Source organism: Bufo gargarizans, chromosome 6 (assembly GCF_014858855.1).
Source record: "Bufo gargarizans isolate SCDJY-AF-19 chromosome 6, ASM1485885v1, whole genome shotgun sequence".
In the NCBI taxonomy this organism is placed as follows: Eukaryota; Metazoa; Chordata; class Amphibia; order Anura; family Bufonidae; genus Bufo; species Bufo gargarizans.
This window is the reverse complement of record NC_058085.1, coordinates 353,715,563-353,743,218: the sequence shown is the minus strand read 5'-3', so window position 1 is coordinate 353,743,218 and position 27,656 is coordinate 353,715,563. Positions and strand designations below refer to the sequence as shown.

General features: G+C 44.5%; 1 protein-coding gene across 2 annotated transcripts; it reads right to left on the bottom strand.

Annotated features, from left to right (window-relative positions):
* LOC122941639 (glutathione S-transferase omega-1-like) lies at nucleotides 1-25,572 on the bottom strand. 2 transcript variants are annotated; one of them, XM_044299038.1, is made up of 7 exons: nucleotides 25,476-25,572; nucleotides 25,322-25,381; nucleotides 23,122-23,230; nucleotides 15,402-15,624; nucleotides 13,785-13,886; nucleotides 11,682-11,788; nucleotides 1-745 (listed from the first exon to the last, which is right to left on the bottom strand). In XM_044299038.1, exons 2-7 carry the CDS (start codon nucleotides 25,350-25,352, stop codon nucleotides 589-591), a joined length of 729 nt encoding a protein of 242 aa, XP_044154973.1. In that variant the 5' UTR covers nucleotides 25,353-25,381; nucleotides 25,476-25,572; the 3' UTR covers nucleotides 1-588. The 2 variants fall into 2 exon arrangements, with proteins under 2 accessions (XP_044154973.1, XP_044154974.1); XM_044299039.1 differs by lacking the exon at nucleotides 25,476-25,572 and having other exon boundaries at nucleotides 25,322-25,460.
* Nucleotides 25,573-27,656: the final 2,084 nt, after the last annotated feature.

Below are 27,656 nucleotides of genomic sequence, written 5' to 3'. Positions count from 1 at the left end.
TTTCCTTTAAGTCTTTTATTGAAAAGGGGATAAAACAGGACATTTAAGGAACCTATCAACATAAGGTTTCACTTTAAAGGAGTTGAACGTATTTAATAGACCAGACATGGCCAACCTGCGGCTCTCCAGCTGTTGTAAAACTACAACTCCCACCATGCCCTGCTGAAGAATGATAGCTGTAGACTGTCTGGGCATGATGGGAGTTGTAGTTTTGCAACAGCTGGAAAGCATCAGGTTGGCCATCCCTGCAATAGACAATGACAGCGCAATACTTGGAAAAGATTTTATTATAAGGTTTTCCGGGAAGCAGCCCTCAGTCAGTTTTGTTGGAAGAAGGTATATAGCACCCCTCAATCAGTATTTGCCAGAAACTGGTATATAGCACCCCTCAATCAGTATTGGCGGAGACAGGTATATAGCACCCCTCAATCAGTATTTGGCAGAAACTGGTATATAGCACCCCTCAATCAGTATTTGGCAGAAACTGGTATATAGCACCCCTCAATCAGTATTTGGTGGAAACAGGTATATAGCACCCCTCAATCAGTATTTTGTGGAAAGGAGGTTGCAGTTTTCATACGATTTTCATCAGTCAAGGCCATAATCAGCTGCATCTACATTGTCCTCAAAATATAGGCGGGTAAAGCCGGAAATCACATCTGGGTGGATAAAGGTCTGTTTCACAGCAGGGTCCTGCAGCATAAGCTTGTACCAGGCATTGATACGTGGCATTTTCTCCAAAACCCTAGATAAATAAATGAAAAATAAAAAAGTGTGGATATATTCATGTCCCCAGTGTACATTCCAAATCATCTACGTTGTTACTTTATTTGTATCCAACCATTATCTAGTTATACCTGTTGGACAATGAAGATAGTCGCCATTATGTTTCCCAAAAGTTACCCCAGGCTCCAGGTCAGGAAATCTTCCTGGTTGGGCCTCATGCACACGACCGTATGTTCAGTGCACATCCGATCCGCATTTTTTTACCAATTCATTTTCATAGGGCCACAAAAGATGCGAAAAGCACACCATGTGTTGTCCTAATCCGTATGTCCATTCTGCGGCCCCGCAAAAAACAAAAACAAAGGTAGAACATGTCCTATACTTATCAGCATCCAGCATCGCAATACAGACAAGTTAAAGGACCTTTGATGATGTCATCGCCATACACTTGTTACTGGTCACATGGTGATGATATCATCAAAGGTCCTTTAATTTATCAGCATTCAGCAAGATCTTGCTGCAGGAGCTATATGCTTTTTGCCTGTATTAATGTGAGGGACATGGTCTCATTATATGAGTACCTCCATGTGCCTCATTTTAATAGCAAGTGACCCCATGATATACCTTTATTATTATGGGAAACATGTGGTAATTGATGGTGTCACTTAATATTAATGTGAGACACAAGGAGGTTAAAAATAAATAACACCATGTGCCTCACATTAACCCTTTAAAACATAATGCCGTACATGTATGGCATTATGCACACGGAATTGTATGGAGCGGGCTCCTGCGGTGAGCCTGTTCCATATGTGGTGGGTGCCAGCTGTATAATACAGCAGGTACCCGGCCACAATGACTGGGATCGGCAGTCACGCTGAAACTGGTCATTTAACCCCTCAGATGCCACATTCAACAGCAATATCAGCATCTGTGAGGTAAGGCACAGAGACCCGCAGAGGGATCCGATTGGAGCCCCCATAGTGAAATCGCAGGGCTCCGATCAGTTAACTGCTGGGGCTTCTCAGGGCTGTCACAGTAACCTTCCTGCTAAGATGTGAGCAAGGCACAGCTCAGCAGCGAGTGTGTCAGAATAGCATTCAGATCTCAATTAGGGTTAATAGGTTAGGGGATCAAAAGATCCCAGGTTCTACTACCCTAAATAGGGGTAAAAAAATTTAAGCAAAAATTAGAAAAAAGGTTAAAAAAAATATTAAACACTTTTAAATATAAAAAACCATAAACAATAAAAATAAACACATTTATCAGGCATCACAGTGTCCAAAAATGTCAACTATTAAAATATTTTTTAAAATGTTCCTGTACGGTGAACTCTGTAATGCAGAAAACAATAATGCATTCCGCCATTTTTTGTCACCTTGTCCCCCACAAAAAAGTTGGTGATCAAAAGTTGTATCCAAATAAAAAACTTGGGGTCCAGCTTCCCACAAAAACTTGCAGCTTTATTAATAACAATAAAAAAAACTTATCCAAACACAAATCACATACAAGATCCAAGATGTCTACGCATTTCGGACTCCAGAATCTCGGTCCTTACTCATGACATACAGAAAAGTTAATGTTCACCTCTCTTTAAACATGTGGTGCACCAGGTAATCAAGACTTCGGCATTAGAGACGAGCGAATTTCATATTTTGAAATTCGTTCACACTTCGTTTGGTGGTAAAAGGTGAATTGCGTCAAGGATTCCGTTACCACGGACCATAACGCAATTCTATGACGGAATGCATAACGTCCCATTTCCATTATGCCGGTGTCACGAGGGTGTCAAGAGCCACGTCTGACTCCGTTATACCCGGGGTCAGGAAGTCGCAGCGGGTGGCTGCGCGCTCTATGTCTAAAGATCACGGTGTTTCTTAGTGTTTGTTTTCTGTGTTTGCCTTGCTATCCTTTTTGTCTCACTCAGGGATCCGTAGCTTCTCCTCCTCAGCTGTTTCTTGTCTGCCACTCCCAAACTCCTTATATTCTCCTCTCACACTTCTCTTGTTGCCAGTTATAGAGCTTCCTGCCTGGACATCTATACTGACCCACTGGAGCTGTGAATCCTGGTTGTTGTTCCAGAGTGCTTCCCTCCGGATCCCTGTTGGGCTTTTGTTGTCTCCTGTTGTTGCCCACCTGGGATTATATGTTTAGTTTGTATTGTCTGTCCTCCCCTTGGTGTTTTCCTCTAGAGCTAGTGGTGCGGACTAGTGTTCCCACCGCCCTGTTCACTATCTAGGGCTCATCCTAGGGAAAGCCAGGGTTTTAGGCACGTGATCGGCGTACGGGTGAGGAACCCGTCTAGGGACGACAGGGCAGCCAGGTGCCAGACGCAAGGTGAGTCAGGGGTCACCACCTTCCCTCTCACTTGGGCAGGGCCTCCCTCTTTTCCTCCCTCCGTGTCACGTATGTGACAGTTACGCCGATCGTGATATTATAACTGGCCCTTATTTTTTGAGAAAAAAAAAATAAAAAAATATATATATATTTAATTTTTTTTTCTCTACTTAGAATCCAATATGGATCCTATTGCTGCTTTGGCAAAACAGCTTCAAGGCCTGTCTTTGGAGGTGGCAGGATTGAAGGCGTCTGTCCTCCAACAGCAGCAGCAAATGCAGCAGACCGTAAGCCCAGCGGTTGCTATGGGTAACCAGGTTGTTACAGAACCCAAGGTTGTTCTTCCTGACAGATTCTCTGGGGGAAGGGACAAATTTGTGTTGTTCCGTGAGGCCTGCAAATTATATTTTAAGCTGCGCCCTTACTCCTCAGGTAATGAAGAACAGCGGGTGGGGATTGTTATTTCCCTGCTTCAGGGGGACCCGCAATCCTGGGCGTTCTCGTTACCCCCTGGTTCCCAGGCTCTCCGGTCAGTGGAGGGATTTTTTGGGGCTTTGGGTCTCATATATGATGACCCTGACCGTGTCGCCCTGGCTGAGTCGAAGTTACGGAGACTCCTACAGGGAGAGCGGCCAGCAGAGGAATATTGCTCAGAGTTCCGCAGGTGGGCTACGGATACTCAGTGGAACGACCCGGCTCTCAGGAGTCAGTTCTGCTCTGGGTTATCTGAAAGGGTTAAGGATGCGCTGGCGCTGTATGAGACCCCCCTTTCCCTTGATGCTGTTATGTCCCTCTCTATCAGGATAGATAGACGTCTTAGGGAGAGATCGAAAATTCCTGAGCAATCGGTAACCTCTCCCAAGCAGCAGTTAGTCTGTACGGACTTGGATGAGCCTATGCAGCTAGGAGGAACTTCTCGTCAGGTCCGTCCTCCTGAGGTTCGCCGTAGGTGGGGGGCTTGTTTTTTCTGTGGGGGGATGGGTCATTTCATTAATGTCTGTCCCTCCTTTCCCAAAAACAAAAGACCGTCGGAAAACTACTAACCCCAGGCTGTGCGGAGGATGTCAGCCGGGGGGTATACGTTTCCTCCATACGAACATCTCAATTTGTGTTGCCAGCGGTTATTGTTTTTGGTGTTAAGACGGAGTCTATTTCTTTTTTTCTAGACAGTGGTGCAGGGGTAAATTTGATAGATGCCCATTTTGCCCGCACTATGGGTTTGTCTCTCTGTACGCTGCAGAGACCCATTCCCATATTCGCTATTGACTCTGCTCCTCTGTCTCAGAGAAACCTCACTCACGTTGTCCATAACTTACATCTTCGGGTAGGGGACCACCATAAGGAGCGTCTTTCATGTTACGTTCTGGAGGGCCTTCCCTCTCCTGTGGTATTGGGTCTTCCCTGGTTGGTAGCGCACAATCCAGTGGTGGATTGGCAGGCCAGGGAGATATTGGAGTGGAGTGAGCATTGCAGAGAGAATTGCTTAAATAACAATTGCTTAATCGCCTCCATAGCTTCCCTACCTACATTTATTTCGGACTTTGAGGACGTTTTTTCTGAAAAGGGTTGTCAGAAGCTACCACCTCATCGTCCTTATGATTGCCCGGTTAACCTGATTCCCGGTGCAAAATTACCCAAGTCCAGGTTGTATAATCTTTCGGGTCCCGAGAGACAAGCCATGAAAGATTATATCTCCGAGAGTCTGGCCAAGGGACACATCAGACCCTCTTCTTCACCCGTGGCTGCAGGGTTTTTCTTTGTTAAAAAGAAAGATGGGGGCCTGCGTCCTTGCCTAGATTTCCGTGAGCTAAACCGGATAACCGTCCGAGACCCATACCCTCTTCCTCTCATTCCTGACCTTTTTAATCAGATTGCGGGTGCTAGGTGGTTCTCCAAACTTGATCTTAGGGGGGCCTACAATTTGATTCGTATCAAGGAAGGGGATGAGTGGAAGACAGCTTTTAACACCCCTGAGGGGCATTACGAAAATTTAGTCATGCCTTTCGGTCTGACCAATGCCCCTGCTGTCTTCCAACATTTCGTTAATGATATTTTTAGTCATCTCATCGGCAGGTTTGTAGTCATATACCTAGATGATATCTTAATTTATTCGGCTGATCTGAAAACACATGAAGTACATGTCAGGCAAGTACTGCAGGTCCTACGGACGAATAAATTATATGCGAAAATTGAAAAATGTGTCTTTGCCGTTCAGGAAATACAATTCCTGGGATATCTATTATCTGCTTCAGGTTTCCGTATGGATCCTGGGAAGGTCCAGGCAATTTTAGATTGGGATCTTCCTGAGAACCTTAAAGCTCTACAACGGTTTTTGGGTTTCGCAAATTTCTACAGAAAGTTTATAAAAAATTATTCAGTGATCGTTAAACCCCTTACTGACATGACTAGGAAGGGGACTGATTTTTCTAAATGGTCTGACGCCGCTAAAATTGCATTTTCCTCTCTAAAAGAGAGATTTACCTCGGCACCTGTCCTAATTCAACCTGATGTCTCCCAGCCTTTTATTGTTGAAGTTGATGCGTCGGAGGTGGGAGTGGGGGCTGTATTGTCTCAGGGTCCGTCTCCTGGCAATTGGCGTCCTTGCGCTTTCTTTTCCAAAAAATTATCTGCAGCAGAAAAGAACTATGATATTGGAAATAGGGAACTGTTGGCGATTAAACTGGCTTTTGAAGAGTGGCGTCACTTCTTAGAGGGAGCAATCCACCCCGTCACGGTAATTACGGATCACAAAAACCTTCTGTACCTAGAATCGGCTAAGCGTCTCACCCCTAGACAAGCTAGGTGGTCGCTATTCTTTACCAGATTTAACTTTGTAATCACCTATCGTCCTGGGGCAAAAAATACCAAGGCAGACGCATTGTCCCGTAGTTTCCCTGGAGGGGGTAATGTTAGTGATCCGGTACCTATTTTACAAAGAGGAGTGGTTGTCTCGGCTGTACACTCTGTTCTAGAGGGAAAGGTGTTAGAGGCCCAGGGGGACGCCCCGGCCTCTTGCCCCTCAGAGAAATTGTTTGTACCGTTAAACCTGCGTCTTGAGTTATTGAAGGAACATCATAATTCGGCACTTGCTGGGCACCCAGGTAGTAAAGCAACCTTGGAGCTATTGTCTCGTCGTTTTTGGTGGCCAAGGTTGCGTCAGGATGTAATAGATTTCGTGTCTACTTGTTCTACTTGTGCACGCGCGAAAGTCTCTCATACACGTCCAGCAGGGTCTTTATTGCCACTTTTCATCCCCAATAGACCATGGACACATCTATCAATGGATTTCATCACTGACTTACCTTTGTCTGCGGGTAAAACCGTTATCTTGGTAGTAGTAGACAGGTTTAGCAAAATGGTACACTTTATTGCGCTACCCGCACTTCCTAATGCTAAGACTCTTGCTCAGGTGTTTATCAGTGAAATCGTGAAGCTTCACGGGGTCCCTTCCGATGTGGTTTCGGATCGGGGAACCCAGTTTATTTCTAAGTTTTGGAAAGCTTTTTGTACCCGTTTAGGGGTACACTTATCCTTTTCCTCAGCTTTCCATCCTCAGTCGAATGGACAGACTGAGCGTACCAACCAAAACCTAGAAACATATTTAAGGTGTTTTGCGTCTGAAAACCAAGAGGTGTGGTCATCATATTTACCGTTAGCCGAGTTTGCCATAAATAATCGCCGTCAGGAATCCACTGGCAAGTCACCATTTCTTGGTGCATACGGTTTTCATCCCCAATTTTGTACTTTCAAAGAGGGGGGGTCTTCTGGGGTTCCCGAAGAGGAACGGTTTTCTTCATCTCTTTCATCGGTATGGCAGAAGGTGCAAGCTAACTTGAAAAATATGAGTGGTAAATACAAATGCATGGCCGATAAGAAACGGTCACCAGGTCCGCACCTAGGAGTGAATGACTATGTGTGGTTGTCTACTAGGAATATTAAGTTGAAGGTTCCCTCTTGGAAACTGGGTCCTAGGTTCATTGGTCCTTATAAAATTGTAGCCGTCATTAACCCTGTGGCTTTTCGCCTGGAGCTACCTCAGACTTTTAAGATCCATAACGTCTTCCATAAGTCGTTGCTCAAGAAGTATGTTCCACCTCTAGAACCATCACCGCTGCCACCTCCTCCTGTTGTTGTGGATGGTAATCTGGAGTTTCAAATATCCAGAATTGTTGATTCTCGTCGGGTCCTCCGCTCTCTTCAGTATCTGGTGCATTGGAGGGGTTACGGTCCCGAGGAAAGAATGTGGGTTCCAGCGTCAGAGGTAAACGCCAACAGGTTGATTCAGGCTTTCCATGTCTCTCATCCGGAGAGACCTGGTCCTGAGTGTCCGGAGGCCCCTCGTGAAAGGGGGGGTACTGTCACGAGGGCGTCAAGAGCCACGTCTGACTCCGTTATACCCGGGGTCAGGAAGTCGCAGCGGGTGGCTGCGCGCTCTATGTCTAAAGATCACGGTGTTTCTTAGTGTTTGTTTTCTGTGTTTGCCTTGCTATCCTTTTTGTCTCACTCAGGGATCCGTAGCTTCTCCTCCTCAGCTGTTTCTTGTCTGCCACTCCCAAACTCCTTATATTCTCCTCTCACACTTCTCTTGTTGCCAGTTATAGAGCTTCCTGCCTGGACATCTATACTGACCCACTGGAGCTGTGAATCCTGGTTGTTGTTCCAGAGTGCTTCCCTCCGGATCCCTGTTGGGCTTTTGTTGTCTCCTGTTGTTGCCCACCTGGGATTATATGTTTAGTTTGTATTGTCTGTCCTCCCCTTGGTGTTTTCCTCTAGAGCTAGTGGTGCGGACTAGTGTTCCCACCGCCCTGTTCACTATCTAGGGCTCATCCTAGGGAAAGCCAGGGTTTTAGGCACGTGATCGGCGTACGGGTGAGGAACCCGTCTAGGGACGACAGGGCAGCCAGGTGCCAGACGCAAGGTGAGTCAGGGGTCACCACCTTCCCTCTCACTAGGGCAGGGCCTCCCTCTTTTCCTCCCTCCGTGTCACGTATGTGACAGTTACGCCGATCGTGATAGCCGGGGAGTCCTCTCCTACATAAGCGGAAATTCGCTCATTCGGCATCACATGCTCAAAAGGGGAGAACTGTTTCCGACACCAAAAACCAACACCCAATGCATCAAAAAGAAAAGACAGCATGTATATATAGTACTGAAAAACTATAAAAATAGTTCTTTTAACGATATTGTAAAATCAGATTGTGTTTTTTGTTCCCGTGAAAGCAACTTCCCAAATCAAACATCCAATATGCCTCACGGCTGAGGAGTTTTCTTTTGTGATCTCCTCCTCTGATGGGGAGAGTAACCCTTTCCAGTCCCTGAACAGAAAAACGCTCTTGTATCTCCTTTGTGCACAGTGAAACCTGGCTGCAGATACATTGCGAGTTTCATAATATGGTATATCTGATAAATGTTTGCATATTCTGCTTTTTATCTGTTTTGTAGTGCAACCTACATATTGTAGAAGACAATCTCTGCAGGTGATAAATAAATTGCATAATCTGTTTTACAGTTCAAAAGCTAGTTTTATGGTGTCATTCTTGCCAATCACAGTAGATGTCACATGTAGACACACTGACATGTATTTGCAACAGATACATCTGCTACTACCACATTTGTAGCTCCCTTTATAGGTGGAGTTGCTGATCATTCCTGGAAAAGACTGGGGCTCATTTTTTTTGTCCTATGGTTGTGGCTCTGCGGGGCAAACACTATCCCTTTCCACTCCTGGTCAAAGTTTAATAAGGCCTCATGCACGCGACAGTATTTTTTTTACGGTCCGCAAAAAGGGGTTCCGTTGTTCCGTGATCCGTGTCCGTTTTTGTTTCCGTGTGTCTTCCTTTATTTTTGGAGGATCTCCAAACATGAAGGAAAGTAAAAAAAAATCTAAGTTTAGTTTGCCATGCAAATGATAGGAAAAAAATGGACGCGGACGCGGATGACAATATTGTGTGCATCCGTGTTTTTTCACGGACCCATTGACTTGAATGGGTCCACAAACCGTTGTCCGTGAAAAAAATAGGACAGGTCATATTTTTTTCACAGACTGGAAACACGGATCACGGACGCGGATGACAAACGGTGCATTAGCCGAGTTTTCCACGGACCCATTGAAAGTCAATGGGTCTGCAGAAAATCACGGAAAACGGAACAACGAACACAACAACGGTCATGTGCATGAGGCCTAAGGGAGATGTCGCTGTATGATATTACAAATCTCCATGTATTCCTTACTGTAACCTGTCACAAAAGTTGCTGGCTTCCCTTTTTTTATCTTTTTTTGTTATTTTCCTATCCGAAACTGCCTTTTTGGGAAAATATTAATTTCTTTCTGCCTAAAGAGAGAGCCTATTTTTTTGCCTCCTCTATAGACCGTGTAGCATAATTTCTCACAATCAATCTGCTACCGATATTATCTGCTTCCCTCATAAATGCAGTACTAGCCAAACAGTTGCGTCTTGCTCGCAACATTTCGCCCCTTGGTATGATCCTTGTCACATGAGGTGGGTGACATGAAGTCACTCAAACGGTAGTATTGCCAGCCGTCTCTTTTCTATCGGTTGATGTTGAAATGACTGAATTGGCGGCATCACCATATAGATGCAGGTCCAGAAATACTAGAGATTTCGGATCATGATGGATGCTAAATTTGATTGCATCTTTCCCCTCATTCAAGTATTCACCTAAAACTAGAATGTCCGCCACATCGCCGACCCATATAATCAACAGATCATCTATGTAGCGTCCATACCACTTGATATTATTCCAAAAAAAAGGGTTAGCTTCCGTAAATAAAAACAGTCTTTCCCACAAAGCCATGAAAATATTAGCTATGGAAGGCGAAAATTTTGCCCCCATAGAGACTCCAGCCAGCTGCAAATAATAAAATAAAATTCAAAGAGTACATAATGTAGAAAATAATACCGACCAATGTAGTCCTGACTCCGACATGCGTTTCGCAATCGCTTCCTAATCCCCTGAGGAAGCGATTGTGAAACGCGCGTCGGAGTCAGGACTTGCCACCTCATGTGGCAAGAGGCTCCATCATGTTTCCTGATGCTGAGAGCACATGAGGTAGAATGGGCCTCAAACCACATTAATCCCCACAAAGCAGCTGGCCCTGATGAAGTTCCTGAAAAAGTCCTAAAAAACTGTGCTAAACAGCTGAAAACAGTGTTAAACATACTGGTAAACAGCTCACTAGAGCAGGCCATTGTCCCCACTTGCGTGAAGTCCTCCACAATTGTACCAATTCCAAAACAGGCCGGGGTGAAGACCTTAAGTGATTATCGCCCCGGTGGCTCTCACTCCTATTGCTATGAAGTGTTTTGCTTTCCCTCGTGGTTTGGATGGTGTTGAAGGAAATTTAATACCGATTTTTTCTATCAATGGGTCTTGTAGTTTGGCATCTGACACTTTATTCCTGTGTATGCATGCTGCCATTACTGGTTTTTAAAGGGAACCTGTCACCTGGATTTTGGCTATAGAGCTGAGGACATGGGCTGCTAGATCGCCTCTAGCACATCTGCAACATCCAGTCCCGATAGCTCTCTGTGCTTTTATTGTGTCAAAAAAACGATTTTATAGATATGTAAATAAACCTTAGACGAGTCCTGTCTCCTCCATGCTTGAGAGATGAGTCCAGCGTTCTCTGACTCTGAGCCCAGCACCACCCCGCATCCTCCGAATCTCCTCCTTGCTTCCCGACGTCACAAAGCTAGAACCCTGTAATCTCGCGATGCCAGCACCTGGAAGGAACACTATGTCGACACTGCGCTTGCGCTAAATCGCACATCGCGAGATTACGGCGCTCTAGCTTTCCGACATCGGGGGGCAAGAAGGATATTTGGAGGATTCAGGCCGGTGCTGGGCTCCGGAAACGTTAGTAGCCTCATTTACACACACATATATATATATATATATATATATATATATATATATAGGGTTTTTTCTACACAATAAAAGCACACAGAGCTATGGGGACTGGGTATTGCGGATGTGCTAGCGGCCATCTAGCAGCCCATGTCCTCAGCTCTATACACAAAATCCAGGTGACAGGTTCCCTTTAAGTATGTTGGATATTTAATCAATAAAACATTTATTTATTATATGCTGTGTATTCTATTTTTGGGGTGGTGAGTTGAGTTTATTATACACAGCTATTACTTTGTTGGGAGCTAGTGTAATTTTGGAGTAAATATTCTTAATTATAAATCTCCTATAATGTGTTTCTATAGCAGCAGACTAGAAACAAACCCTGCGCAGTCTGATCGTGCCGTCACACTGCCATGCATTCGTCCCATACTCATCAAATGTCTAAGAGTGGACACACCAGATGTGGTGTGAACATGGCTTTAGACTGTACGTAGCTTCTGAGCATCACTCACATGTCTAGAGTTGTGGGAATCAGACAAAAATGTAATCTTACTCCCTGGCTGTGATATCAACTGGACACTTGTCTGATGCAAGCGCCTTCCTTTATTTGTTGGGGCTGACAGAATGAACCTAAAGGGATTTTATTAATATACTGCCCTATAGCAGAGGCTCTCCTAATATCCTGCCATAACAATACACAGGGTTTGGTAAAAAAAAGAAAAGCAAAAGGATATTCTCCCCCTTACTCTGTGATATCAGATACGTGCAGTCGTTCAAACCAGGGCCAGATCATGTAGTCGATCATAGACAAGGATTCTCCACCAAGGTATGGGATGTTCCTCTTGGTAAGTGCCTTTAAATAAATAAAAGTTAAAGAAATGAAATAGAAATGTTATTATTATAAAAGGAAATTAGTGATCCAGATAAAAGCAACATATTTTAGAAAATCTGTAATTTAAGGCTCTGTTTGCATACACATGGTGGTTTCTGTTCCTATAGGAAGCTACAAAGCCAAGCCAGAGTAATATCATATAATGGATCTCCATTTAATTTCAACTCCTTAAGGACAGCCAGTTTTGGCTTTACAGATCACTTTTCAGCAGTCATCTCATTGTCAACACAGGCAGGATAACAATGATTGATAACACTGCTATACAAATCAATCAGGATCAATAGGTGATGGCCACAGCTTAGCTACTTCCTTCCTGTACAATGACCTCTGCACCGGTCACATGCCTAGAAAAACTCTCCAATAGAGGTCAGTGAGGTCAGCTGCAGTCTATTGTATCTGTAGTCTATGCGGTTGCTGCAAAGCATATAGCTACACAGTCTAGTGGCCAGTGTGAAAACTGCACGGTTTTAGGATTTAAAAAAAATATTTTTTTAAATTTATGGGAAAAAAAATCATTCAAACTTTGTTAAAAATATTAAACATAAAAACTTGAATTAAACAATAGGTCATTTTCTGATGACACATTCCCTTTAAGAACGTAGCCCCATTTACTTCACGTAGTAATATTTTGGGACTGCTTTTACTTATCCAAATGATTCTGAGACTGTTAGGTCCCTTTCACACGAGCGAGTTTTCCGCGCGGGTGCAATGCGTGACATGAACGCATTGCACCCGCACTGAATCCTGACCCATTCATTTCAATGGGTCTGTGTACATGAGCGTTGCTTTTCACGCATCAGTTCTGCGTTGCGTGAAAATCGCAGCATGTTCTATATTCTGCGTTTTTCACGCAGCCCTGGCCCCATAGAAGTGAATGGGGCTGCGTGAAAAACGCATTGCATCTGCAAGCAAGTGCGGGTGCGATGCGTTTTTCACTGATGGTTGCTAGGAGATGTTGTTTGTAAACCTTCAGTTTTTTTATCACGCGCGTGAAAAACGAATCGAACCGCATTGCACCCGCGCGGAAAAAAACTGAACAACTAAACGCAATAGCAGACAAAACTGACTGAACTTGCTTGCAAAATAGTGCGAGTTTCACTGAACGCATCCGGACCTAATCCGTCACGCTCGTGTGAAACCAGCCTTATATTGTCACACATTGTACTTTAGGTTTGTGGTAAATTTGGGTTATGATAAAAATCTGAAAAGTAGTGAACATTTTTTTAAAATTGCAGTTTCCAAAATGTGAATTTCTCTGCTTTTAAAAGGGCTGTGAGGGACTTAAACATTGATAACCTATCCCCAGGAGGGGTCATCAATATCTAATCTGTGGAGTCCGACTCCCAGCATCCCTGTAGCTCAGCTGCCAGAAAGGGATGCGGCCTCCTAGGACGTAACGTCAAGCACAGTCGCCACACAAGGTACGGTGTAGGGCTCGTTATACTGTGCAGAGGATTCAACAGCTGATCGGTGGGGGTGCCAGGAGTCAGACCCGCACCAGTGAGATACTGGTGACCTATCCTAAGGACAGATTGTCAATATTTAACTCCAATAAAACCCCTTTAAAAAAGGATAGGTGATAAGTAATCTGATCAGACGAGGTCTGCCCGCTGGTACCCCCACCAATTCATCCCCCTGAATGAAGGAAGCGGCAGGTCGAGCATGCTCTCTGCTGCTTCATTCACTCTCTGTGGGACTGCCGGAGGCAGCCAAGTGCTGTATTCAGCTATCTCCAGCGCCCCCATAGAGATGAATGGAACAGCAGCTGCCATACGTGACCTGCCCCTCCATTCGTTTGGGTGTATTGCTCATTCTCAAGATCATTGAGGGTCGGACCCCCACCTATCTCCAATCCTATGAATAGGAGAAAACTTTCGAACTTGGCACAACCCCTTAAAACTTTTTGGGATTAGGTTTTACAGAGATCTCAGTCTTAATAATTATAGATTAGACTTACCTCTTCAAATGGTTTGAATTTCTCAAAGACCTTTGTCTTCAACTCAGAGTAATCTTCATTTTTTGTTCTGGCAAGCAGGATATTGAATGCCAGAATTCTAACCTGAAGTAAACCATACACAGTAATTAGAGCTACAGACAAGCAGTCCAACTGAGTCCATCAAATGATATGGTTGCCACTTCAAGCAATGTTTTTGATATATCAAGGCTACGCTTTCAGGATATCCCATGCAAACTGGACTGTCATACATGTTAATGAGGACAACACAAATCTACATGGGAGACACTCATCCGGTATCAGCCTATTATAGGCAATACAACACACTCTTAGGCCTGTTTCACACGGGCGTGTCCGGATTAGGTCCATTGCGGCAAACCCGCGCGAGTAGCAACGCAATTGTAGTCAGTTTTGACTGCGATTGCGTTCCGATGTTCAGTTTTTATCGCGCGGGTGCAATGTGTTTTGCACACGCGTGATAAAAAACTGACTGTGGTACCCAGACCCGAACTTCTTCACAAAGTTCAGGTTTGGGTTAGTTGTAGTGTAGATATTATTATTTCCCCTTATAACATGGTGATAAGGGAAAATATTAGCATTCTGAATACAGAATGCAAAGTAAAATAGGGCAGGAGGGGTTAAAAAAAAATAAAAAAAAATTTAACTCGCCTTAATCCACTTGTTCGCGCAGCCGGCATCTCTTCTGTCTTCTTCTTTGAGGAATAGGACCTTTGATGACGTCACTGTGCTCATCACATGGTCCATCACATGATCCATCACCATGGTGATGGATCATGTGATGAGCGTAGTGACGTCATCAAGGGTCCTATTGCTCACAGATGAAGACAGAAGAGATGCCGGCTGCGCGAACAAGTAGATTAAGGAAAGTTAAATTATTTATTTTTTAACCCCTCCAGCGCTATTTTACCATGCACTCTGTATTCAGAATGCTATTATTTTCCCTTAGAACCATGTTATAAGGGGAAATAATAATGATCGGGTCTCCATCCCGATCGTCACCTAGCAACCGTGCGTGAAAATCGCACCGCATCTGCACTTGCTTGCGATTTTCACGCAACCCCATTCATTTCTATGGGGCCTGCGTTACGTGAAAAACGCACAAAGAGGAGCATGCTGCGATTTTCACGCAACGCACAAGTGATGCGTGAAAATCACCGCTCGTGTGCACAGTCCAATAGAAATGAATGGGTCCGGATTCAGTGCGGGTGCAATGCGTTCAACTCACGCATTGCACCCGCGCGGAATACTCGCCGGTGTGAAAGGGGCCTTACAATATCACAACCGGTTATATAGGGTCTCTATTTTTCTGCACTCTTGCCTTTAGCAATCTGAAGTTGATAGCCTGTATACTAGCATCACAAGTTGTCGATGTTGTACCTACCATGAGGATGGTTGGGTGGTAACATAATGATAGTTGCCCAAGTAGGCTTTGATCACCACTGTGGAGCTCTTCTCTACATATCACACCGCAATCTGATAAGTATGATTCCTTCATACTCACAATCTCTAAAGCTCCTACCGTAGACAAATGCTCCACCTATCTGATATTGATGAAACCAGGAAACCCCTTTAAATGTTCTCCATCCCCAAATGTCCTACCGCGTTGAAATGTTCCAGAAGAATCTTCTGTTGTGCTTTTTCATAGGGGTCTGCAGGGGTCAGCTTAACCCCGGGAAAGGCTTCATCCAGATAGTCGCAAATAATTAGAGATTCATAGATTATTTTATCATCCGAGGTTTCAATAGACGGCACCAATCCCAGGGGACTTTTCTCAAAAAACCAGTCCGGCTTGTTCTTTAGGTTAATGTTGACGACTTCATGTCTAAACAAAGGAAAATAATGTATGAGGGTGGATTCAGAGATAATTAAACCAGTGGCAAAATAAAATATTAAAAACAAGTACAAGCACACCACAGATCACTGTAAATTACTATACACCAGCATATTTTAATATAGTCCTCGCTTTAAAAAAAAGAAATGCTCATGATAACAGGCTGATATTAGGACAGTTCATTTATTTATTTTACGCATTTATATAGCGCTGCTATATTCCGCAGCTCTTTACAGACATTAGCATCAAGCTGTCCGCAATGGGGCTCACAATCTAAGCTCCCTCCCTATCAGTATGTTTTTGGAGTGTGGGAGGAAACCGGAGAACAAACACGGGGAGAACATACAAACTCCATGCAGATGTTGTCCTTGTTCGGCTTCGACAGTGCGGATGACACTGTTAGGGGGGGCGGCATCTGCGGATGACACTGTTAGGGGGGGCGGCATCTGTGGATGACACTGTTAGGGTGGGGCAGCATCTGCGGATGACACTGTTAGGGGGGGCAGCATCTGCGGATGACACTGTTAGGGGGGGCGGCATCTGCGGATGACACTGTTATGGGGGGCATCTGCGGATGACACTGTTATGGGGGGCATCTGCGGATGACACTGTTATGGGGGGCATCTGCGGATGACACTGTTATGGGGGGCATCTGTGGATGACACTGCTATCGGGGGCCTGGTGTAAGAGTACAGTAACTGCACCGGGCCCCGTTGCGAGTTGCCGACCTACAGCCCCTCCTCCCTCCCCGCTGATGCATCGCAGGCCGTGCTGTGCAGCATAGCGGCCAGCGATGTATCAGTGTCAGCAAAGTAAAATTGCTGACAGCTCTCACTACATGCACTCTGTTCTGAATACAGTATTGTGTGCAGTCCGCACAGTGAGCGCTCACTTTTCCCACACAGATTAGTACAGTATGACAGTATGACGACACACAATGCTATGTACACATAGACGTACACAGGGTCACCCATAACAACCAATCAGATTCCTCCTTTCATTTTCCAAAGGAGCTGTGAAAAATGAAAGGTGGAGTCTGATTGGTTGCTAGGGACAACTAAGCGAGTTCTACTTTACACCAGTTTGAAAAATGACATATATATATATATATATATATATATATATATATTTATTACACACACTCACCTAAAGAATTATTAGGAACACCTGTTCTATTTCTCATTAATGCGATTATCTAGTCAACCAATCACATGGCAGTTGTTTCAATGCATGTAGGGTTGTGGTCCTGGTCAAGACAATCTCCTGAGCTTCAAACTGAATGTCAGAATGGGAAAGAAAGGTGATTTAAGCAATTTTGAGCGTGGCATGGTTGTTGGTGCCAGACGGGCCGGTCTGAGTATTTCACAATCTGCTCAGTTACTGGGATTTTCACGCACAACCATTTCTAGGGTTTACAAAGAATGGTGTGAAAAGGGAAAAACACCCAGTATGCGGCCGTCCTGTGGGCGAAAATGCCTTGTTGATGCTAGAGGTCAGAGGAGAATGGGCCGACTGATGCAAGCTGATAGAAGAGCAACGTTGACTGAAATAACCACCCGTTACAACCGAGGTCTGCAGCAAAGCATTTGTGAAGCCACAACACGCACAACCTTGAGGCGGATGGGCTACAACAGCAGAAGACCCCACCGGGTACCACTCATCTCCACTACAAATAGGAAAAAGAGGCTACAATTTGCACAAGCTCACCAAAATTGGACTGTTGAAAACTGGAAAAATGTTGCCTGGTCTGATGAGTCTCGATTTCTGTTGAGACATTCAAATGGTAGAGTCCGAATTTGGCGTAAACAGAATGAGAACATGTATCCATCATGCCTTGTTACCGCTGTGCAGGCTGGTGGTGGTGGTGTAATGGTGTGGGGGATGTTTTCTGGGCACACTTTAGGCCCCTTAGTGCCAATTGGCCATCGTTTAAATGCCACGGGCTACCTGAGCATTGTTTCTGACCATGTCCATCCCTTCATGACCACCATGTACCCATCTCCTCTGATGGCTACTTCCAGCAGGATAATGCACCATGTCACAAAGCTCGAATCATTTCAAATTGGTTTCTTGAACATGACAATGAGTTCACTGTACTAAAATGGCCCCCACAGTCACCAGATCTCAACCCAATAGAGCATCTTTGGGATGTGGTGGAACGGGAGCTTCGTGCCCTGGATGTGCATCCCTCAAATCAACTGCAAGATGCTATCCTATCAATATGGGCCAACATTTCTAAAGAATGCTATCAGCACCTTGTTGAATCAATGCCACATAGAATTAAGGCAGTTCTGAAGGGAAAAGGGGGTCCTTTATAGTGTTGAGCGCGAATATTCGAATATCGAATTTTTTTCGCGAATATCGGCACTTCGCTAATTCGCGAATATTTCGAATATAGTGATATAAATTCGATATTTCGAATATTCGTTTTTTTTTTTTTTTTTTTTAGTGTTATATTTTTTTCTTTCCCACTTCCCTAAAGTTGTTCTTACCTGTCCTTTGGATTCCTGGCTTCCTGGCTGCTCCAGTCAGTGCCCGTTGCCGCTTCTGCTGACTTCCATGCTCATGGAGCGTCCCCATCACCATGGGAACATCTCCATATACTAGAATGTACTGTCGGATTTGAGAATTACGTTGAAATCGCAATTCGATTTTTTCAAGTTATAATAATCGAATTTCGATTTTAACTTAGCACTGCTATATGCCATATTAGGCTAACTAATATGGCATATAGCAGTGCTAAGTTAAAATCGAAATTCGATTATTATAACTTGAAAAAATCGAATTGCGATTTCAACGTAATTCTCAAATCCGACAGTACATTCTAGTATATGGAGATGTTCCCATGGTGATGGGGACGCTCTATGAGCATGGAAGTCGGCAGAAGCGGCAACGGGCACTGACTGGACAGCTAAGTTTAATTCGCTATGCGATTATATTACTGCTTTTTTTTAAAATAAATAGAATAATTATAATACCTGATAATTATTATAATTATACTATTTATAAAAAAAAGCAGTCATATAATCGCATAGCGAATTACACTTAGCTGTCTCTATAGTCAACTTTCCTATATCATTGCTAGAATTAGCGAAATTGATGAATAGGTAGCTAAAATGAAGATGCAGAATACTTCGTTATCTTCGTTTTGTGATATATGACGAATACATTCGTTATCTTCGTTTTGTGGAATATGACGAATACATTCGTTATATTCGTTTTGTGGAATATAACGAATATATTCGTCAATTCGCTAATTCTACCAAGCCATTGAAGCCATATTCCATGCTTATGGAGCGTCCCCATCACCATGGGAACGACTCCATATACTAGAATGTACTGTCGGATTTGAGAATTACGTTGAAATCGCAATTCGATTTTTTTCAAGTTATAATAATCGAATTTCGATTTTAACTTAGCACTGCTATATGCCATATTAGTTAGCCTAATATGGCATATAGCAGTGCTAAGTTAAAATCGAAATTCGATTATTATAACTTGAAAAAATCGAATTGCAATTTCAATAGGAGAGTAGCCTTTAAGTTAAAATCGAAATTCGATTATTTAAATCGCATATTAATCGCGATAACAAGAATAATGACGAATATTCGATTTCGACGAATATAAAACGAATATTCTATCGAATATTCGCGAATTTCGTCGAAATCGAATATGGCACCTGCCGCTCATCACTAGTCCTTTATAATTCTAATAATTCTTTAGGCGAGTATAATATATATATATATATATATATATATATAAATAAATGCCTGCACTCTCAAACACTTTATTCACTCCTGTGGTGTGGTACCAATGTTTTCATCTCATTCACAGAGCCTTTTTTCAACCTATGAGCTGAAACATTGCGACTAGTGTTTAAAGTTCGGCGTACAAGGTTCAGGTTATCTAAGAATTCCGTTTTGGATTCGGCTAACACGGACCATGGTCCATGGTAGCGAAATCCATAACAGAATTCTTAGATATCCCGAACCTGAACCTTTTACGCCGAACTTGAAACACTAGTTCACTCATCCCTAGTTGTGACTACAGAGGTGAATAAAGTGTTTTTCTTTTTATTTATTTTTTGTCAGAGTGCTGCCATTATTTTTTATTCTTATATTGTCCTGGATTTGTTGCTGGATCCATTGGCCAGCACCTCCAAATTTATATTTGGCCTGATGTGCTGCCATTGTCATAAATAAATATACAGACGTGGACAAAATTGTTGGTACCCTTTGGTCAATGAAAGAAAAAGTCACAATGGTCACAGAAATAACTTTAATCTGACAAAAGTAATAATAAATTAAAATTCTATAAATGTTAACCAATGAAAGTCAGACATTGTTTTTCAACCATGCTTCAACAGAATTATGTAAAAAAATAAACTCATGAAACAGGCATGGACAAAAATGATGGTACCCCTAACTTAATATTTTGTTGCGCAACCTTTTGAGGCAATCACTGCAATCAAACGCTTCCTGTAACTGTCAATGAGACATCTGCACCTCTCAGCAGGTATTTTGGCCCACTCCTCATGAGCAAACTGCTCCAGTTGTGTCCGGTTTGAAGGGTGCCTTTTCCAGACTGCATGTTTCAGCTCCTTCCAAAGATGCTCAATAGGATTGAGGTCAGGGCTCATAGAAGGCCACTTTAGAATAGTCCAATTTTTTCCTCTTAGCCATTCTTGGGTGTTTTTAGCGGTGTGTTTTGGGTCATTGTCCTGTTGCAAGACCCATGACCTGCGACTGAGACCAAGCTTTCTGACACTGGCTAGTACATTTCTCTCTAGAATTCCTTGATAGTCTTGAGATTTCATTGTACCCTGCACAGATTCAAGACACCCTGTGCCAGACGCAGCAAAGCAGCCCCAGAACATAACAGAGCCTCCTCCATGTTTCACAGTAGGGACAGTGTTCTTTTCTTGATATGCTTCATTTTTTCGTCTGTGAACATACAGCTGATGTGCCTTGGCAAAAACTTCGATTTTTGTCTCATCTGTCCACAGGACATTCTCCCAGAAGCTTTGTGGCTTGTCAACATGTAGTTTGGCATATTCCAGTCTTGCTTTTTTATGATTCGTTTTCAACAATGGTGTCCTCCTTGGTCGTCTCCCATGTAGTCCACTTTGGCTCAAACAACGACGGATGGTGCGATCTGACACTGATGTTCCTTGAGCATGAAGTTCACCTTGAATCTCTTTAGAAGTCTTTCTAGGCTCTTTTGTTACCATTCGGATTATCCGTCTCTTAGATTTGTCATCAATTTTCCTCCTGCGGCCACGTCCAGGGAGGTTGGCTACAGTCCCATGGATCTTAAACTTATGAATAATATGTGCAACTGTACTCACAGGAACATCTAGTTGCTTGGAGATGGTCTTATAGCCTTTACCTTTAACATGCTTGTCTATAATTTTCTTTCTGATCTCTTGAGACAGCTCTTTCCTTTGCTTCCTCTGGTCCATGTCGAGTGTGGTACACACCATATCACCAAACAACACAGTGATTACCTGGAGCCATATATATAGGCCCAATGGCTGATTACAAGGTTGTAGACACCTGTGATGCTAATTAGTGGACACACCTTGAATTAACATGTCCCTTTGGTCACATTATGTTCTGTGTTTTCTAGGGGTACCATCATTTTTGTCCATGCCTGTTTCATGAGTTTATTTTTTTACATAATTCTGTTGAAGCATGGTTGAAAAACAATGTCTGACTTTCATTGGTTAACATTTATAGAATTTTAATTTATTATTACTTTTGTCAGATTAAAGTTATTTCTGTGACCATTGTGACTTTTTCTTTCATTGACCAAAGGGTACCAACAATTTTGTCCACGTCTGTATATGTATATATATTAGGGTTACTCCTGCAGTATATGCAGTGTCTCCATTTTGTAAACCCATTTTTTGGACGATTATCTTAGGTAGGGTCTCATTTTTTGCGGTATGAGATGATGGTTTGATTGGTACCATTTTAGGGCACATATGACTTTTTGATCGCTTGGTATTACACTTTTTGTGTTGTAAGGTGATAAAAAATGTATTTTATTTTGCCACGGTTTATATTTTATTTGTTACAGTGTTCACCAGACGGGTTAGCTCATGTGATATTTTTATAGAGCAGGTTGTTACGGACGCGGCTATACCTGATATGCCTTTTTTTTTTTTTATATATACAGTGGGATGCTAAAGTTTGGGCAACTTTGTTAATTGAAAGGCCTGTATAAATTGTTTAAACAATTATAGCACACTTTCTGTAAATCCAATAAACTTCATTTCACTTCTCAAATATCACTGTGTGTGTCTCCTATATGATATATTTAACTGACATTTTTTTTCGTAACAACCAACGATTTATACAGGAAAATCATGACGATTAACAAGGTTGCCCAAAAGTTCGCATCCCACTGTATATATTTTAGTTTTACACAATAAGAGCATTTTTTGGGGTGATTGTCTTATGTAGGAGCTCATTTTTTGCGGGATGAGATGACTGTTTAATTGGAACCATTTTGGGAAACATGACTTTTTGATCGCTTGGTATTACACTTTTTGTGATGTAAGGTGATAAAAAAATTGCATTTTTGGCCCGGTTTTTATATATTTTTTTTTTACGGCAGTCATCAGAGGGGTTAGCTCATGTGATATTTTTATAGAGCAGGTCATTACGAATGCGGCAATACCTAATATGTGCTTTTTTAAATTTAATTTTACACAATAAAAGCATTTTTTTTTTTATCATGTTTTTGAGTTTCCATTTTCTGAAAGCCATATTTTTTTATATTTTTGGGGCAATTGTCATAGGTAGGGGCTAATTTTTGTGGAATAAGGTGACAGTTTGATTGGTGCTAACTTTGGGTACATATGACTCATACAATTTTTTTGGGAAGGGAGGTGGGCACAATTTCAATTCTATTATATTCTATCATGTTTTTTTATATGGCGTTTCCTCTGTAGGGAAAGTACTTTTTACCCATACCTACTTGGTTCTTGAAGATCCAGTGGGTCTGATGCCTCTACAATACACTGTATAGTGTACTGCAGTGTATTTTCAATTACACTTAGCCTGATCAGGCTCAGACATACTATGGCAAGCCTGATGCCTGTACTATGGCAAGCCTGATGCCTGTGAAGACGTCTGGTTGCCATGGTAACCATTGGGACGCTGCTACAGCAGTACAGCGGCACGATGATTAGCCCCTTCCATACAGTGGGCCCTAAGGACCGTGGCATGGAAGAGTGTGTGTTACAGCTGACGCTCTGCTCCGCTCGGTCATCCTGAACGGGGGGTGGGCTGGCTGGGGAGGGGGATGGAGGTAATTCTGTGCTGCCGTGCCGTCCTGAAGGGGAGGGGAGGTGACTTGTACCACTCGCCACTTGGCATTCTCTAGGAGCTTGAGATCACATAATATCTTTACAGCAATAAAAATTCCTGATGCAGACATCAGGCACATTAGTTGAGAACCTTCACAAAATTGGGTGCCTACTTGATTCCTTTGGCAACCAAGACAAGGATTGCTCTTTGGACATAGGGACAGAATCTCATGCCATAAATCCGGATGACTCCCTCCGGTACCGGTCCTGGGGCAGCGCTGCCTGAAATTATATATATTTAATCAGTACATAGAAAAAGTAGATCATACAAACATCTAGAGGAGACCAGAACAGTGCTAACTGCCACTCAAACCCAAGAATATTACGCTGGTTTTAATTTATCCCCTACTAGCACCAGATGTGACATAATTAGGAAGAAGTGCATGCTTCTTAATAATTGTTGCGCATCTGTGCAGGTTCTATCACGTCTGATATGGCAGGTAACAGACATGCGCTGGCACCTGGCTGCCCTGATGTCCCTAGACGGGCTGCTAACCCATACGCCGATCAGGTCCCTCGTCCCTGGCTTACCCTGAAATAAGCCCTAGGTAGTGAATAGGGCGGTGGGAGCACAAGTCCTCACCACTGACACCTAGGGTAACAACAGGGAAAGGACAAACAACAGAAACACCACAAACAATTCCCGAAGAGAGACAACAAACAGGAGAGAACCGGAGATCCAACAGCTCCAGTTCCAACAGCTCCTTAGCAACTTCAACTCCACCAGAGGTCAGACTAGAAGATCTGGAAAGGAAGGTCTATATCTTGCAACAAGGGAAGCAGAAAGGGAGAATATATAGTAGCTGGGAGTGGCTGACAGAGAACAGCTGAAAGGAAAAGCTACAGATTCCTAACTGGGACAAAAAGGATCGCAAACCTAAGCAGGAAAACCTGGACCAGAATCTATTCCCACCACTAGGTCATGGAGCGATCTCTTGAAACCGAGTGAGTAGCCACCCGCTGCGACCTTCTGACCCCTGACACAACAGGGTCAGCGATAGGTCGTGACACCCTCGTGACAGGTTGCTGAGACAAAATGCCAATCTACACCAACTAGGGCAAGCAGGGCTCCAAAACCTGAAAAAGTTGCTAAATTTTAGTCAGTCATGCTGTGCACCATACTGACCCCGCTAAAAAAGAAGCTCCTCTATTCTGCTTGATTGACAGGACCAGGAAAGATGATGCTCGCAAGCACAAAAGCTGCTTCCAGTGCAGTGACTGTTCATACACCACTACCAAAAGTGTAGCAGTGCATGCGCAGTCACTGCTTTGCTATTGGAAGCAGAGCATCTGTGCTAACCCTGCAGGTGAAGAAACTTGACTGATAGGGATGCGTAACACCCCAGAGTTACCACTCCTGCACCCTGCTACTATCTCTACTGGTCTAACCTGCATGTCATCTTATGTATTTTGTTCCCGGTCCTCTCCATATTGTGCATTGATAATATTGTTATGCAACTGTTTACATGTAATGTGCCTGCTTCACCAGCAGGTGGCAGCGTTTCTGGCAGAGCTATACTTAGACAGATTGGAACTCGCCATTCTATTCTCCCCCTTTTGGGCAGAAGTGGGCGAGTCCTGCTTGCTAACAGAAAGAGGGGTGGCAGTTCTAGTTTTCCCTAGATAAGGGAAGGGTGTACAGGGGCACATTTCTGCTGGACGTGCCCCTGTCAGCCAGAGCACCCTAAGCTCTGTTGGCCATGGAGACAGAGATTTGAAGCCTCAGAAGCCAAGTGCACAGTCCTCTGGCAGAAACTAAGTCAGACTAAGGAGAGAGGTGCAGCATAAAGAAGAAAACAAAGTGACTAAGCTAGCTTGTCAGTACAGCAGAGATAAGGAGGTAAAGCAGAGTTTGCCTGCCAGTTTATACTAAAGCCTGCTGGAACCAAGACAAAGCCTGAAAACTGTTTGGGAGAAACATTTATTCAAGTAAAGTGGCCGTTGAACTTCACAACAAGGTCTGGACTCAAGTTATTTTTCCTTCATCCCTCAATTATTCCCCCTTTTTATTGCTTCAGAGCCAAAGCCTGGGCTCCAGCAGTATCCAAGTAGGAGCACCGTGACACAATAAGAGACATTTATGCCGCACTACACCACTCAGCAATTCCTACTACACCTGGGACACGATAGAGAGGGGCCCTGGCGGGAGGCGCATGTCGCAGATGGACATCTCGCCTGGCCCTGACAATCACTCAACTGCGTCTCTGCTCTGAGTAGCTCCGCAAACACAGAGGCTCTGTTTCTGCTTCCAGAGTAGTGACTGTTCATGTGCCACTACTCGAGCAGTGGTAAAGGCGCAAGCTTGACACTTACCCTTGGCCAGACTCCTCTGTGATGTGGTCATTGCTGCAGACGGTCAGTGACTGGAGATACCTGTAGGACAAGCAGAGAAGACACGTATGTCAGTGTATGCAGTGCAGCAGAGGCCGCTCAGCTCTGTGTACACAGTATGTGTGGCCTGACGTACCAGAGGAAGTCTGTGTAAGAGAGCCGCCCTCCCCCCTGATAATGATCAACCAGAAGAGACCCCGTGTTCTGTGAAAATTTGCTGCCCATAAAAATCTGCTGCCCGTGTCACTTCCTGTCTCGACGTCCGGCTTCTGAGGTAGGTGTGTTCCAAATCCTGCAATGTTATAGGCTGTAAAGAAGACTTGGCTCAGGCAGCAGATTTTAACAGCTGTTTTAGGTGAACGCGCGGGCAGCAGATTTTCACAGCGCTGGGCTGTGAACGCGCAGAGGCAGCAGATAATCACCGCAAGCGCTGGGCATGTTATCTTTTGATTGAACCTTTATGGGGGACAGTGGGCACACTTGCAGAAGGCATCGGATCCAGGTGAATCGGACACACTTGCAGGAGGCATCGGACACAGTAGCAGGAGGCATCGGATCCATCATATGTTCACAGCGCTGGCTGTGAACGCGCAGGGGCAGCAGATTTTCACAGCAGGCACTGGGCATGTTATCTTTGATAGAACCTTTATGGGGGACAGTGGGCACACTGGCAGGGGGCATCGGACACACTTGCAGGAGGCATCGGATCCATCATATGTTCACAGTGCTGGGCTGTGAACGCGCAGGGGCAGCAGATTTTCACAGCAGGCGCTGGGCATGTTATCTTTTGATTGAACCTTTATGGGGGACAGTGGGCACACTGGCAGGGGGCATCGGACACATCTGCAGGAGGCATCGGATCCAGGGGGCATCGTGCACATTTGCAGGAGGCATCGGATCCATCATATGTTCACAGCGCTGTCTGTGAACGCGCAGGGGCAGCAGATTTTCACAGCAGGCGCTGGGCATGTTATCTTTGATAGAACCTTTATGGGGGACAGTGGGCACACTGGCAGGGGGCATCGGACATACTTGCAGGAGGCATCGGATCCAGGGGCATCGGACAAAGTAGCAGGAGGCATCGGATCCATCATATGTTCACAGCGCTGGGCTGTGAACGCGCAGAGGCAGCAGATAATCACTGCAGGCGCTGGGCATGTTATCTTTTGATTGAACCTTTATGGGGGACAGTGGGCACACTGGCAGGGGGCATCGGACACACTTGCAGGAGGCATCGGATCCAGGGGGCATCGTGCACATTTGCAGGAGGCTTCGGATCCATCATATGTTCACAGCGCTGGCTGTGAACGCGCAGGGGCAGCAGATTTTCACAGCAGGTGCTGGGCATGTTATCTTTGATAGAACCTTTATGGGGGACAGTGGGCACACTGGCAGGGGGCATCGGACACATTTGCAGGAGGCATCGGATCCAGGTGCATCGGACACAGTAGCAGGAGGCATCGGATCCATCATATGTTCACAGCGCTGGGCTGTGAATGCGCAGGGGCAGCAGATTTTCACAGCAGGCGCTGGGCATGTTATCTTTTGATTGAACCTTTATGGGGGACAGTGGGCACACTGGCAGGCGGCATCGGATCCAGGGGGCATCGGACACAGTAGCAGGAGGCATCGGATCCATCATATGTTCACAGCGCTGGCTGTGAATGCGCAGGGGCAGCAGATTTTCACAGCAGGCGCTGGGCATGTTATCTTTTGATTGAACCTTTATGGGGGACAGTGGGCACACTGGCAGGCGGCATCGGATCCAGGGGGCATCGACACAGTAGCAGGAGGCATCGGATCCATCATATGTTCACAGCGCTGGCTGTGAACGCGCAGGGGCAGCAGATTTTCACAGCAGGCGCTGGGCATGTTATCTTTGATAGAACCTTTATGGGGGACAGTGGGCACACTGGCAGGGGCATCGGACACATTTGCAGGAGGCATCGGATCCAGGGGCATCGGACACAGTAGCAGGAGGCATCGGATCCATCATATGTTCACAGCGCTGGCTGTGAACGCGCAGGGGCAGCAGATTTTCACAGCAGGCGCTGGGCATGTTATCTTTGATAGAACCTTTATGGGGGACAGTGGGCACACTGGCAGGGGGCATCGGACACATTTGCAGGAGGCATCGGATCCAGGGGCATCGGACACAGTAGCAGGAGGCATCGGATCCATCATATGTTCACAGCGCTGGGCTGTGAACGCGCAGGGGCAGCAGATTATCACAGCAGGCGCTGGGCATGTTATCTTTGATAGAACCTTTATGGGGGACAGTGGGCACACTGGCAGGGGGCATCGGACACATTTGCAG